General features: G+C 36.3%; 1 protein-coding gene across 4 annotated transcripts; it reads right to left on the bottom strand.

Annotated features, from left to right (window-relative positions):
- Nucleotides 1-2,555: 2,555 nt before the first annotated feature.
- Nucleotides 2,556-12,516, bottom strand: LOC131806756 (uncharacterized). Of its 4 annotated transcripts, none has more exons than XM_059131415.1 (3): nt 12,260-12,516; nt 11,377-11,562; nt 2,556-4,110 (listed from the first exon to the last, which is right to left on the bottom strand). In XM_059131415.1, the coding sequence occupies exon 3, from the start codon at nt 4,106-4,108 to the stop codon at nt 3,056-3,058; it is 1,053 nt and encodes a 350-aa protein (XP_058987398.1). In that variant the 5' UTR covers nt 4,109-4,110; nt 11,377-11,562; nt 12,260-12,516; the 3' UTR covers nt 2,556-3,055. The 4 variants fall into 4 exon arrangements, 3 of the variants coding, with proteins under 3 accessions (XP_058987398.1, XP_058987399.1, XP_058987400.1); XM_059131416.1 differs by having other exon boundaries at nt 11,377-11,559; XR_009344158.1 differs by lacking the exons at nt 11,377-11,562; nt 12,260-12,516 and having other exon boundaries at nt 2,556-2,782; nt 3,168-6,415.
- Between the last annotated feature and the right edge of the window lie 3,609 nt (nt 12,517-16,125).

Below are 16,125 nucleotides of genomic sequence, written 5' to 3'. Positions count from 1 at the left end.
TTTTTTTCGGGATTTTTGGAAAAAAAATTAGATTGGCGTCTGTGGACAGACAAAAAAAAAATCGATCCCATATATAATATAACACATTTTTATTATATTTTACAAATATCTTAAAATTTTTAAATCAAGAAAAACATTTCTGGGACCCAAAATTTATTTCTGCATTTTTTCGCAGAAATATTTTGCTGGTATTTTTTTTTGCTTTTTGCTAAGACAAACATTTTGAAAGAATTTGCTGAACGAAAAAGTTAGATTTTCGTGGAAATTTTAATTGGAGTTTGACACAACAAACATTTTGCTGGAATATACAAATTTTTTGGAAAATTTTGCAAATTATTGGAATTTTTCTGGAAAAAAATTTTGTGGAACTTGACCCAATACTAGCACCTTGTGATTTTAAATTAATTACCTAGCGTTTTTAGAAAATTTGTTACTTCAAACAAATTTTCATAGCAATATTTTTGTCTCGTCAAAATTTAAAATTACTCCTGCAATTTTATGGTAATATTTTTGAGGATTCTTTGTTCGACAACCCAGCACACATTTTCATTTCAATAGAAAATATTTTTCATTTTTGGAAATATTTATTGAAAATTTTCATTTTCTACTATTTTACTGCTGGGAAAAAAACCCTCGTTGGTGGAAAATCAAAAATCTTTTGGTCGTTTTTGTAGCGTTTTTTGCCTGTACAATCCTCACCTTTACTCTTTTTGGAATAATATTGATTATTTCTGGATTTTCTTAAAATAAAATATCCCTGTGAGTGGATTTCAAGATATTTTATGACACCTTGGTATATCTTGATTGAGTTTGACTTCTCTGGACAACCCAGCAAACATTTTTAAACAAAATTATTTCGGCGTCTCATACAAAGTAAAGTTTTTGGGATTTTGCAAGAACTTTCAAATCTTTGGAACAAAACGAAATATAATTCGACCCAAACCAAAAATTGAACATAGATTTCGTTGATCAAATTGAAGAAGATAGCTTATCCTTATTTTTTAAAAATAAAATTTGGATAAAAGTTTGAATCTTATTCCAAGTCAATCCTTTTCATTGGGTTGCCTTTCCTTTTTGCAACACAACAAAATTTCGGTAAAGGTTAATACTCAGTCATCAAAATGGATAAGACTCTAAGCGAAAAATTCGCAAACTGCGTCAACGATCTTCAGGATTACATTTCAATTTTTTCAATAACCAAACCGGATGACACGGTTCATACTTTGGAGACAACACGTATGGAGTTGGATTCTGCATGGGACCAGGTCAAAAGGGCATATTTAGACTGCCGTGATTATGTTCCAGAGGAAGGAGGAAAAACCATCGACAAAAATAAACTGAGGAAACATTATATGGATACCATGGGATCATATAAACAGGCGCTGAGTTCAATAAATGGACAAATTCAAAATATTTTGGATGAAAAAGCACAGGAGAAAATGAAAAGAGATTCAGAGATGTCACAGCAAGGAAAGGAAGTGGATTTTACGCCAATATCACGGCTGCCGCCATGCGACACAGACACTTTTAAAGGGGGTTATCGAGAATGGCCGACTTTCAGAGATTTATTTTCGGCAATTTACATAAACAATTCAAAATTAAGTAATGTCGAAAAGTTATTCCATTTGACTCAAAAGACAGCAGGAGAAGCACGAGAAATTATAACGCATGTTCCACTAACTAATGATGGATTTGCACTAGCATGGAAAAATCTTACGGATCGTTATGAGAACAAAAGGATGCAAATTAATGAAGAAATTAAAACACTTTTTAATCTACCTGGTGTTTCTACAGACTCAAGTCACACTATTCAAAAACTACAACGCACTGTAAATAGCTGTATTCAAACTTTGGGGATGCTTGACGTCGATGTAAAAGGATGGGATCCGATTTTAATATACATTTGCTCAACAAAATTACCTAGAGGCTTCCTAGAAGAATTCGAGAACTCATTAAGCGATTGTAAACAAATACCAAAATGGGAACATTTTGACGATTTCTTAACAAACAAATTCAAAACCTTGGAATCAGTAGGGAATATAAAACCCTCAACATCAAAATTTGCTCAACAGAAGCAAAATAACATCAATAAACCTAGATTTTTGAAAACATTTCAAACAAATGTCGCAAAAAATACAACCAATTTTGGAGGAAGAAACAACTTAGCACAACCTCAACAAAATAAATCACAAAATATTCAAACATGTCAAGTCTGCAAATCAAACCATTTTATCAGGGATTGCAGCGAATTTTTAAAAAAGAGTGTAAATGACAGAATTCACACTGTGAAAACGTCACACTTATGCTACAACTGCTTGTCTTCAAACCACGGAGTAAGAGATTGCAAAAGTCGCTTTGGTTGTCGTATTTGTACTATGAGACATAATACTTTGTTACACAAGGGGTCTGTTTTTAGGCTTACCTTTTTTGCCTTTGAGCCTTTTGAAATAATAAGAAATTAGTTTTGTTTTTTATTTTGTGTTTTTATTTATTATTATTTAGATTTTTTCCCAGGGGTAATTGCAATATAGATGTAACATTAGGGTTTAGGTTTTTGCAATTTATTTTATGTTTTCAATAGTTCATAAGTTTTATTTAGTTTATTTATTTTTGTACATTTTAACTCACTAGTTTCTAAGTTTCAATTCACTAGTTTTAAGTTAATATATTCTTAAATTAATTAGTTTGTAGGTTTTAGAATTCAAAACTTTCGTTGCATAATTTCACCTTCTTGTTGTACGTTGTTTGGCTCTTTATGTTGTAACTTCACTGTTTTATGTCTCTATTTTTTGTAAAAGTTGTGTTATTAGTCTTGTTATTTTGGGGTTTTGTATTTACACTTTCACTTGTCACTCGGGGGGGAAACTCGCGTTCGCGCTAAGAATTCGATGAGAACTAATTATTCCCCAATTTGCATCGTCACATCAAACCTGTTTTGGCTGTTGACGATGCTTATTTATTGGAATTCAGCATTGGAATTTACCGGTGGCTGCTTAAATGTATGTGTGTATGTGTACGTGTTTACATTATTTACATCATTTTGTTATGATGCCATTTATGCGGCCGCCGGTAAATATCCAACCAACAGTGTTGGGCAAATTAATAGCAATATTATGAACATTTTCTGGGCCCCGAATGACAAGTGTAAGTATTCATTTCTAATATACCATAAGGATCCTCGGTCTTTAGTTCCTCGGCATGTTCTTGATTGGCCCAGCAAACACGTAGCCCAGTTGAGAATTCCAGCTGCTGTACACCCATCTTTCCTTATGGCTGAGTACGTATCCGCTCCCAGTTCCACATCGATCGGACTATTTCCTCTGGGATCAGGGTCAGCTAAAGCGTAGCTCGTGAAGCATCTAGTGGGGTCTTCTAGTATTGGGTCTGAGTAAATGCGTCTGGGCAGGTCTTCGATTATTAGCGCATTTACCTTCAGACGCCATGTAGAGTTTGTGCGGCGGGGCGAAACGGTGAAAGTGGTGAATCGCTCCCCTTTGTAGTTCCGCGACTGAAGACCCAAGCGACGGAAAGCTGCATAGGAAATCTTTGACATCGTCGCAGATTGGCTAATAATAGCTCGCAGCATACTAAACCCCTCCATGCCCTCGGCCGTTATGCGTACCATCGCTGTTGGTACAAAAACCAAATCCCATGCGAAGGCTGGGGTGGTGACGGCTTCTATATTCAGGGATACCTCATCCAATTGAGACGCCCCGTGCAAAAGGGTATGGTGCCGGTCGTTGCATCTCCGGCAACCAGTTAGAGACGGGCAGTCGGGGGCCAAATGACTTCTCGCCAGGCAATTTCGGCAATACCCCCGACGCTCCACGGTCTCATACCGCTGGAAGGGCGTCTGTCTGCGGAATCTCTCACAGGCACTGAGGGCATGGTCATCTTGGCAGAGCCCACATGAATATTGCCAGTAGCTTGGTCTTTCTTGGCGTTGGCGGGGTCTTGCGTCGGATCGGCTTCGTTGACGTCTTTCAGGGGATGTGGAACTGGGACGTATGGGTCTATTGGCGCTTCTTGCTGTTGGTCGGGCATTTGAGTTCGGGCTACGGCTGCTATCGTCTAGACGGCAGTCCTGGTTGGGCAAGTAAGCGGCCATATCTGAAAAGAAATTGAGGCGAGTACTAAATTCTTTTTTGAGTGGGAATCCGACTAGTCAGTCGGAAAACAATTTGACAATTTTTGTAATGGGTCTGCTAATGTTGCCACTTGCCGTCCGTATGTCTACAACCCTGGTATTTTGGTCACTACCTGGATACGTTTTTTCGATACGACCTAACTTCCATTCATGCGGAGCCAATCTATCATCTTTTACGACAACTAAATCTCCTTCTTTGATGTTCTCCTTTTCATATTTCCACTTAGTTCTTCTGTGAAGTTCGTGAAGATATTCTAATTTCCATCTGTTGCAAAAGTATTGTGAAATAACTTTGAGTCTTTTCCAACGATTGACTAAGCTTAAATCTGTATCTGAAATGTCTGGTTCAGCTGGGGTAAGAATAGGTGTTCCTATTAAGAAATGACCAGGTGTCAAAGGGGAAAGGTCGTTTGGGTCGTCGCTAGCAGGACTTAAGGGTCGTGAGTTAAGGCAGCCTTCAATTCTTGATAAAATAGTTGTAAATTCTTCAAAAGTGAAATTCATTTTTGGGATACTTTTTCGTAAATGAGTTTTAAATGATTTGACGCCAGCTTCCCACAAGCCGCCCATGTGCGGAGCACCAGGAGGAATAAATTTCCAAGTAAGATTTTGAGTGAAATTATTTTGAATTGTGCTATTTTGAATATTCTTCATGAAAGCTAGTCTATCTCGCTTTAATAGATCAACCGCTCCCACAAAGTTTGTTCCGTTGTCCGAAAATATACAAGACGGACAACCTCGCCGGCTAATAAACCTAGAAAAAGCGGCAAGAAAGGCATATGTCGACAAATCGCTTGTTGGTTCTAAATGTATAGCCTTAGTGGCGAAACAGACAAAAATGCAAACGTAGCCTTTTGTAATAAAGCAGGCTCTTCCTGAGTAACTTTTAATGTTAAAGGGTCCTGCAAAATCTACCCCTGTGTTTGTAAAGGGTCGAGAAAGAAAAGTTCGTTCGGGTGGTAGCGACGCCATGATTTGAGTTTGGGTTTGTTTTTTGTGAATTAAGCAAATTCGACAATTTCGTATGGTTTGTTTGATTAGCGACTTGAGTCCGAATATCCAGAATTCGGACCTTAATACTCGGGTCATTAATTGATTACCCCCGTGTAAGGTAACCTTATGAGTGAATTCGACTAACAATTTGCTAAGTTTTGCGCCATGTGGTAATATTATTGGGTGACGTTCGCTATATGTAAGGGCTGGCGATTGTACCAATCGGCCATTTGCTCTAATAATACCCTTTGAGTCTAGAAATGGGTTGAGGGTCAACAGAGGACTTGAAGGAGAAATTTGAGTCTTTTTCATAAGTGCGTTGTATTCGTCTGCATATACGAATTTTTGGGTACGAATTATACAAGATCGTTTTCCATCTTGGATTTCATCTGATGTAAGGTCGTTTGCTGAAGTGCGAAGGTGTTGTCTATTTACCCCAGAATTTTTCCAGAGTCTTAGAGCATATGCGTATGATCGATAAACCTTAGATAAAGAGGAGAAATGTTTTAAAGGGTCTTCCTTTTCTGCGAAAAGGGTCATGACTTTTGCCGTTTTGGCTTCCAAATTTGTGTCATTTGGGATTTCATACGATGGCCAACGGTCTTTTGGCATTCTGAGCCATTGAGGTCCCTGCCACCAGAGATCACTAGTCTTTAGCTCTGCGGGTGAACATCCACGGCTCGCAATATCAGCTGGATTCTTTTCCGAATCAACATGTCTCCAATTTTCTTGTCCAACATTATCAGCAATTTCCGAGACTCTATTTCCAACAAATGTGCTCCAATGACAAGGAGGCTTTTTTAACCATGCTAATACGATGGTAGAGTCGGTCCAAAATTGTGTCGAATATTTTGATATCTGTAGGCTATTTACAATGGATTTAGCTAATTTTGATAGTAATACTGCCCCGCATAACTCGAGTCTGGGTATTGATAATTTTTTAATAGGAGCGACACGAGTTTTTGCTGCTAATAAGAATGTATGCGCCTTATGGTCAGTATTTTCCACCCGAATATAAAGAGTGGCTCCATATGCGCTTTCTGACGCGTCACAAAATCCATGAATCTCTACAGAACCATCTAGCGTGTATTGAATCCATCGAGGAACTCTCAGATATTCAATATCTTTGCTATTTTGGACGAAATTGTTCCAGTTCATCTGAGTTATTGGCTTCAATTGATCATCCCAGTCAATTTTGTCTAGCCAGATTTGTTGCATTATTAGCTTGGCTACAACAACCACCGGTGCCAGCCATCCACATGGGTCAAACAATTTGGCTATCGTTGATAAAACTTCTCGTTTTGAAGATACATTTTTATTTTCATTGAAGGTGGTGTGAACGAAAAATAATCGCCTGAGATATTCCATCGAATTCCAAGGGTCTTAGTTGAAGCATCTTCGGAAATGTCTAGCCAATTGAGTGGTAGCAAATGTTCATGTGGAATATCTTGTATTATTTTGCGATCATTTGATGCCCATTTCATTAGTGTAAAACCAGCAGAGTCTAAAGCAGCAGTTAATTCCTTTCGAGCTTTTATTGATTCATCTTCAGTGTGGCCGCCAGCTAACACATCATCAACATACAAATTATTCAAAATTATATTTGCGGCTCTAGGGTACGATTCTTTGACATCTTCTGCTAGTTTAAGAAGAGTTCTCAATGCTAAATATGGTGCGCAGTTAACTCCAAATGTAACTGTCAGCAGCTCATAATCCTCTACTGGGTTTTCCGGAGACTTTCTAAAGAGAATTCTTTGATATTTTGTTTGATTTGGATCCAAAAGTATTTGGCGAAACATCTTTGTTATATCTGCATTGAAGGCATACTTGAAAAATCTCCATTTTAAAATTTGCAATACTAAATCCTGTTGAAGAATGGGTCCAGGAAATAGTATGTCATTGAGACTTGTTTTGTTTGATGAAGGACAAGATGCGTTAAATACGACTCTTAACTTCGTTGTGAGTCGATCGGGTTTTATCACAGCGTGATGTGGTAGATAATAATTTGGCATTTTATCTATTTCATTCGGATTGACTTTCCTCATATGACCGAGTTCTAAGTATTCAAGTATTGAAGCATCATATTGTTCTTTGATCTCTGGTGTTTTCATAAGTTTTTTCTCCATTCTGTAGAATTGAGCTAGGGCGATGTTTCTGGAATTCCCCAATTCCTCGCATTTTTTGAATGGGAGAGTCACCACATATCTTCCATCCTTGTTCCGTATTGTTGTTTCAATGAAGTTTTGTTCACAAAATTGGTCTTCTTCTGACCGTAAAACTTTTTTAGGGGTCTCTTCCACCTCCCAAAAACGTGTAAGTACTTTCTCTATTGAAGTTGTATTTAGAAGTGATATTTGTTTTCGTTGAAGGATGCTTCCTGGTATGGGTCCTCCAACTATCCATCCAAACTTGGTTTTTTGTGTTAAAATTGATCCAAATGTTTTCATTGGAGTTCCAATTGTGAATATTAATGGTCCTATGTCCATTCCAATAAGTAAATCGATTGGTTGACTAACGTAAAATTTCGGGTCAGCCAGTTCTAATGCTGTTACATCTCGAAGTTGTGATTCATCTAAGTTTTGTGGTGGTAGATTTGAAGGTAAGTTCTTTAAAACTGGAGCCCAGACTTCCAGTTTAAAGCTAGGGTCGTATTTGGATCTCATAGTGAACAAGCAAGATTTCGTTGAAGTCTCAGAAACAAATTGACTTAAGCCAGTGACATGAACTAAGTTATTCCGTGTAGGTAACTTCAAAAAGTTTTTCATCTTTTCCGAAATAAAGGTGGATTGTGATCCTGAGTCTATTAGAGCTCGGGCATCGTAAAGTTGTCCTTTGGTTTCAATTTGTACTATTGCTGTGAAGAGTAGTGTTCCTCCAGATTGTCGCTCACAAATTCGCTTATCTTGGAGGGTCAAAGTAGTAATAGTAGTTGGTTCTAGGTTTGTAGTGGACTGTATTTGATTTGTAAGAGCGGCAGCACTAGTACTAGGTCGTGCTTCCACTCGAGCTAGGTATGAGTTAGTTGTTTGGGTTTCCGTTCCCTTGTGTAACAAAGTGTTGTGTTTCATAGTACAAATACGGCAGCCAAAGCGACTTTTGCAATCCTTTACTCCGTGATTTGATGACAAGCAATTGTAGCATAAGTGTGAAGTTTTCACGATGTGAATTCTGTCATTCACACTCTTTTTCAAAAATTCGCTGCAATCTCTTATGAAATGATTTGATTTGCAGACTTGACAAGTTTGAGTATTTTTCGGCTTATTTTGTTGAGGTAATATTACATTAGTAGGTCTTCCTCCAAAGTTGTTTGTATTTTTTGAGACATTTGTTTGAAATGTTTTCAAAAATCTAGGCGTGTGATTGTTAGTTGGTTTTTGTTGAGCGAATTTCGATGTAGAAGGCTTTATGTTACCAACTGATTCCAAAGTTTTGAATTTGTTTGTTAAGAAAGCGTCAAACTGTTCCCATTTTGGAATTTGTTTACAATCGCTTAATGAGTTCTCGAATTCTTCTAAAAAGCCTCTAGGTAATTTTGTTGAACAAATGTATATTAAAATCGGATCCCATCCTTTAACATCAACATCAAGCATCCCCAGTGTCTGAATGCTGCTATTAACAGTGCGTTGTAGTTTTTGTATAGTGTGACTTGATTCAGTAGAAACTCCAGGTAGATTAAAAAGTGTCTTGATTTCTTCATTAATTTGCATTCGTTTATTCTCGTAACGATCTGTGAGATTTTTCCATGCTAATGTAAATCCATCATTAGTTAGTGGGACATGTGAAATAATTTCTCTAGCTTCTCCTGCTGTCTTCTGCGTTAAATGGAATAATTTTTCGACATTGCTTAATTTTGAGTTGTTAATGTAAATTGCCGAAAATAGATCTCTGAAAGTCGGCCATTCTCTATAACCACCTTTAAATGTGTCTGTATCGCATGGAGGTAGCCGCCATACGTTTGTGAAATCCACTTCCCTTCCTTGTTGTGACATCTCTGACTCTCTTTTCATTTTTTCCTGTGTCTTTTCATCCAAAAGATTTTGAATTTGTCCATTTATTGAACTCAGCGCTTTTTTGTACGATCCCATGGTATCCATATAGTGCTTCCTCAGTTTATTTTTATCGATCGGCTTTCCTTCCTCTTCTGGAACATAATCCCGACAGTCTATGTAGGCTCTCTTGACCTGGTCCCATGCAGAGTCCAACTCCATTCGTGTTGTTTCCAAAGTATGTACCGTGTCATCAGGTTTGGTTATTGAAAAAATTGAAATATAATCCAGAAGATCGTTGACGCAATTTGTGAATTTATCGCTTAAAGTTTTATCCATTTTGAAAACTGAGCGTTAACCTTTACGAAATTTTGTTGGTTTACAAAAAAGAAAAGTTGCCCAATGAAAAGGACTAACTTGGTTTAGAATTTAAACTTTTATCCAAATTTTGATTTTTTAAAATGAGGATAAGTTTTTTTTTTCCAATATTTGTCGACGAAAACGATCCTATTTTATTGGTTTGAGTCAAATTATATTTCGTTCCTTTCAATAATTTAAAAGTTTTTTTCAAAAATTCAAAAATTTTTTTTTATATTTGACGCCGGACTGACTTGATTAAAAATGTTTGCTGGGTTACCAGAAGGGTCAAATTTTCGCCAAAATGAGCAAAAAAGAAAATAAAATCTCTTAAAGTCCACTTACAGGAGGATTTTATTTTTGCAATTCGACAAATAATCAAAAGTTTTTAAAACAGAAGTGTTTAAACGAGAATTGCAAATTACCAGAGATGTTTTTTCCAAAAAAAAACGAGAGTCTAATTTGATTGTCAACGAGAAGTTGAAAATCCCAAAAAAAAATTCAGAGAATCCAAAAAATTTCAACGAAGTAAAAATGTGTGTTGGGTTGTCGAAAAAAATTTTAAAATTTTTTAGTTAAAATCACTTAATATCCTATGAAAGGAGGATTTTATTTTATAACCAATAACTTTGATTATTGCTTGTGAAAATTTGTCTGATTCAACAAATTTTCTAAATTCGCCAAATTTTTTCGATAAAATTCGCAACGAGAATTAGAGAAAATTATGTATGTATAAATCCAAATATTTCAGAAGAAATATTTCAAACAAATAATTTGGGTCAAAAATCCAAAAATTTGAGCAAAAATTTCCAAAAAATTTGATTTGGGTCAAGGTCCAAATATTTCAGCGGAAAATTTTATGTCCCAGCAAAATATTTCAAAAGAAAATAATTTGGGTCAAAATCCAAATATTTTCAGCATAAATTTCAAGAATTGCAGAAAAATTGAAGAAATTGCAAAAAATTTAAGAAATTGCAAAAAAAAATCCAAGGAAGAAATTTTTCCCAAAAAGTCGTGTAATGTGTCACAAAATCAAAAAAGTATACCAGCAAAATATTTCTGCGAAAAATGCAAGAAATTAATTTTGGGTCACAGAAAAAATTTTAAGCTCCTTAGAGCAATAAATATTGTGCTAAATGGGAAAAAAGGTTAAAATTAGAATAAAAATAAAAAATTGTAAATATATGGGATCGGTTTTATGTCTGTCCACCAGACTCCGATATAAAATTTGTTCTCCAAAATTTTAAATAAATTTGTAGTTTAAGTTTCTCATGTATGTCTGTCCACCAGACGCTTGCTTTTTTTTTTCCAAAAAATGTTTCAAAAAAAAAATTAGGTTATTTTTCGTCTGTCCACCAGACGCTATTTTTTAAACGGGGTTTATTTACTCGTTTATGTATTCGGATGACGCCAAAATTTTCCAAAAAATATGGCGACTATATATTACAAGTGACGCTTTGTTTCAAAAGTTGTATATAAAATTGTTGTAATATGGCGTTTATATGCTTTCTTGGTGACGCCAACTTTCCAAAGTTAAAAGCTTATGTGTTTGTGTCAATATGGCGCTTATGTATTCGCCTGAACTCCACGTTCATAAAATTCCAGAATTTTTAGTATATATATATTTGGATATGGCTGAAAATTCCCGTTTTTTCAGAAAAGAATATGTCTGCCTGTTTTTCTCGGGTCAAAAGCCAACTGTCCGTCCAGAAAAATGGCTCAAAATTGGTAAATTTTCAGTCACTGTGTCAGAGTTGGCAACTATCAGCTTTGAATATGGGTCAAAGTGTTATTGCAAATTATGGGAATATGCGGGTCAATGCAAATATTGAAGATTTGCTTGCTCCCGAAATGCCCTTTTGTGTCAAAAAAGAAAATTTCACGAGTACTCACTTTGATGTTGGGTTTTGGGTCTCGGTTGTTGTTGTTGTGCTGCGTGTGTCCGTCCTACTGCTGGCTCCAAAATTCTCCGTGTTGTGGTTGTTTCGCAATTTTCCTTTGCCACTGCTTTTTTCCACTGAATATTGTCTCTTTTGTGTCACTGTGTATCGTCTTTTGTGTATCACTGTGTATTGTCTTCTTTGTATAAAAAAAATTTAATGTCACTTATTATTTTGTAAAATTTTTTGAGAATTGTATATTTTTTAAAATTAAAGAAAAAAATTAATTTTTCTAAAATTTTAAAAAATTTTATTATTTTTGCTGCACTGTGTATAGTCTCTTTTCGTTGCACTGTTCACTGTCTATTTTTTTTATTAATTGTTTTGTTTTTCAATATTTAACAATTTATTTTTTCTTTTTTGACTTTTTTGTTCTTTGCACTTATTTTTGCACCCACTGTATATTTCACTGTTCTTTTTTTTTTCACTGTTCTTTTGTCCGTCCACTCACAAGTTTTTTTCGTTTTTAATAATTTAAAAAACTTCACTTTTTTAATCCGGCTCTGGAGGACCAAATGTTTTTAGGCTTACCTTTTTTGCCTTTGAGCCTTTTGAAATAATAAGAAATTAGTTTTGTTTTTTATTTTGTGTTTTTATTTATTATTATTTAGATTTTTTCCCAGGGGTAATTGCAATATAGATGTAACATTAGGGTTTAGGTTTTTGCAATTTATTTTATGTTTTCAATAGTTCATAAGTTTTATTTAGTTTATTTATTTTTGTACATTTTAACTCACTAGTTTCTAAGTTTCAATTCACTAGTTTTAAGTTAATATATTCTTAAATTAATTAGTTTGTAGGTTTTAGAATTCAAAACTTTCGTTGCATAATTTCACCTTCTTGTTGTACGTTGTTTGGCTCTTTATGTTGTAACTTCACTGTTTTATGTCTCTATTTTTTGTAAAAGTTGTGTTATTAGTCTTGTTATTTTGGGGTTTTGTATTTACACTTTCACTTGTCACTCGGGGGGGAAACTCGCGTTCGCGCTAAGAATTCGATGAGAACTAATTATTCCCCAATTTGCATCGTCACATCAAACCTGTTTTGGCTGTTGACGATGCTTATTTATTGGAATTCAGCATTGGAATTTACCGGTGGCTGCTTAAATGTATGTGTGTATGTGTACGTGTTTACATTATTTACATCATTTTGTTATGATGCCATTTATGCGGCCGCCGGTAAATATCCAACCAACAGTGTTGGGCAAATTAATAGCAATATTATGAACAGGGTCGGAAACCCAAACCACAAACACATACCTAGCTCGAGTGGAAGCACAACCTAGTACCAGTGCTGCTGCTCTTTCAACTCACATACAGTCCACTACCAACCTAGAACCAACTACTATTACCACTTTGACCCTCCAAGATGAGCGAATTAGTGAGCAACAATCTGGAGGAACTCTACTTTTCACAGCAATAGTACAAATTGAAACCAAAGGACAACTTTACGATGCCCGAGCTCTAATCGACTCAGGATCACAATCCACTTTTATTTCTGAGAAGATGAAAAACCTCTTAAAATTACCCACAAGGAACAATCTAGTTCATATCACCGGCCTTAGTCAATTTGTTGCCGAAACATCTACGAAATCTTGCTTGTTTACTATGAGATCCAAATACGACCCTAGCTTTAAACTGGAAGTATGGGCTCCAGTTTTAAAGAATTTACCTTCAAATCTACCACCACAAAACTTAGATGAATCACAACTTCGAGATGTAACAGCATTAGAACTGGCTGACCCGAAATTTTACGTTAGTCAACCCATTGATTTACTTATTGGAATGGACATAGGACCATTAATATTCACACTTGGAACTCCGATGAGAACATTTGGATCAATTTTAACTCAAAAAACCAAATTTGGATGGATAGTTGGAGGACCCATACCGGGAAGCACTCTTCAACGAAAACAAATATCACTTCTAAATACAACATCAATAGAGAAAGTACTTACACGATTTTGGGAGGTGGAAGAGACCCCTAAAAAAGTTTTACGGTCAGAAGAAGACCAATTTTGTGAACAAAATTTTACTGAAACAACAATACGAAACAAGGATGGAAGATATGTGGTGACTCTCCCATTCAAAAAATGCGAAGAATTAGGAAATTCCCGAAATATCGCCTTAGCTCAATTCTACAGAATGGAGAAAAAACTTATGAAAACGCCCGAGATAAAAGAACAATATGATGCCTCAATACTTGAATATTTAGAACTTGGTCATATGCGGAGGATCAATCCGGATGAAAGAGACGGAATGCCCAATTATTATCTACCACATCATGCAGTAATTAAGCCAGATCGAATCACGACAAAGTTAAGAGTCGTCTTCAATGCTTCTTGCCCATCATCAAACAAAACAAGTCTCAATGACATATTGTTTCCGGGACCCATTTTACAACAAGATTTGGTACTACAAATTCTAAAATGGAGATTTTTTAAGTATGCTTTTAACGCCGATATTACTAAAATGTATAGGCAAATACTGTTGGATTCAACTCAAACAAAATATCAAAGAATTCTGTTTAGAAAATCGCCAACAGACCCAGTTGAAGACTATGAATTACTAACTGTAACATTTGGAGTAAATTGCGCACCGTTTCTGGCACTGAGAACTCTTATGAAATTGGCAGATGATGTTCAAGATTCGTATCCAAGAGCTGCAAGAATTATAAGACAAAATCTTTATGTGGATGATGTACTTGCGGGTGGACACACAATTGAGGAGACTATAAAAGCTCGGAAGGACTTAGTAGCAGCGCTCGAATCCGCTGGATTTCATCTTATGAAATGGGCCTCAAATTATCATACAATAATAAAAGATATTCCACAAGAAAATTTATTGCCTCTTAACTGGTTGGATATCTCTGAAGATGCGTCCACGAAAACGTTGGGAATACGATGGAATATATCAGGTGATTTTTTCACTTTTACACCTCCAACCGTGGAAAACAAAAACATTTACACAAAACGAGAAGTTTTATCAACTATAGCCAAATTGTTTGATCCATGCGGATGGCTAGCACCAATAGTGGTCGTAGCAAAACTGATAATGCAACAAATTTGGCTGGATAAAATCGATTGGGATGATACACTGAAACCAATCACCCATATAAATTGGCAAAACTTTGTCAAAAATAGCAATGATATTAAATCTCTCAGAGTTCCAAGATGGATACAGTTTACACTAGAGGCTTCTGTTGAGATTCATGGATTTTGTGACGCATCGGAGAGCGCGTATGGAGCCACGCTATATGTTCGGATTGAAAAAACTGACCATACCACACACACCTTTTTATTAGCAGCAAAGACTCGTGTAGCACCAATCAAAAAACTTTCAATACCAAGGCTCGAATTATGTGGGGCAGTCTTACTTTCCAAATTAGCAAAATCTATTACAAACAGTCTACAAATATCAAAATATTCAACACATTTTTGGACAGACTCTACTATTGTCTTGGCCTGGTTAAAAAAGCCTCCTTGTCATTGGAGCACCTTTGTGGGAAATAGAGTCTCGGAAATATCTGATAATGTTGGGCAAGAAAACTGGAAACATGTTGACTCTGAAAGCAACCCAGCTGACATTGCTAGTCGTGGATGTTCTCCAACTGAACTAACGACTCATGAGCTCTGGTGGCATGGACCTCAATGGCTCAAAATGCCAAAAGATCGTTGGCCATCGCAAGATATCCCAAACGACACAAATTTAGAGGCTAAAGCTGTAAAAGTTCTGACTATATTTCAAGAAAGAGAGGATCCATTAAAAAATTTCTCATCATTGGCAAAAGTCTACCGATCATACGCCTATGCTCTGCGATTTTGGAAAAATACTGGCGCAAATCGGCAAAATCTTCGCTCCTCATCAATGGATCTTACCGCAGCCGAAATCCAAGATGGAAAACGATCTTGCATAATTCGTACACAAAAATTCGTTTATGCAGATGAATATAATTCACTAATGAAAAAGTCTCCAATTTCTCCATCTAGCCCTCTATTGACGTTAAACCCGTTTCTCGACTCAAAGGGTATTATTCGAGCTAATGGCAGATTAGTTCAATCTCCAGCCCTTACATATAGCGAACGTCATCCCATAATACTACCACACGGAACTACCCTTAGCAAATTGTTGGTCGAATTCACTCATAAGATCACTTTACATGGTGGCAATCAATTGATGACCCGAGTGCTAAGATCCGAATTCTGGATATTTGGACTCAAATCTCTGGTTAAACAAACTATACGAAAATGTCGAATCTGCTTAATTCACAAGAAACAAACCCAAACTCAAATAATGGCCTCGCTGCCACCCGAACGTACTTTTCTGTCTCGACCCTTTACAAACACTGGGGTAGATTTTGCAGGACCCTTTAATATTAAAAGTTATTCAGGAAGGGCTTGCTTTATCACAAAAGGCTATGTTTGCCTGTTCGTCTGCTTCGCCACCAAGGCTATACATTTAGAACCAACTAGCGATTTATCTACTTATGCCTTTCTCGCCGCTTTCTCCAGATTCATAAGTCGGCGAGGTTGTCCGTCTTGTATATTTTCCGACAACGGAACCAATTTTGTGGGAGCGGTCGATCTATTAAAGCGAGATCGATTAGCTTTCATGAAGAATATTCAAAGTAGCACAATCCAAAACAATTTCAATCAAAATCTTACTTGGAAATTTATCCCGCCTGGCGCTCCGCACATGGGCGG

The sequence above is a fragment of the Musca domestica genome, unplaced genomic scaffold (assembly GCF_030504385.1).
Source record: "Musca domestica strain aabys unplaced genomic scaffold, Musca_domestica.polishedcontigs.V.1.1 88, whole genome shotgun sequence".
Lineage (NCBI taxonomy): Eukaryota > Metazoa > Arthropoda > Insecta > Diptera > Muscidae > Musca > Musca domestica.
The sequence above is the reverse complement of the archived record's forward strand: the minus strand, read 5'-3'. Positions and strand labels throughout refer to the sequence as shown.

What these genes read in the sequence shown, in the direction of transcription:
- LOC131806756 (XM_059131415.1), bottom strand. Translation starts at nt 4,108, where the DNA reads ATGGCCGCTTACTTGCCCAACCAGGACTGCCGTCTAGACGATAGCAGC.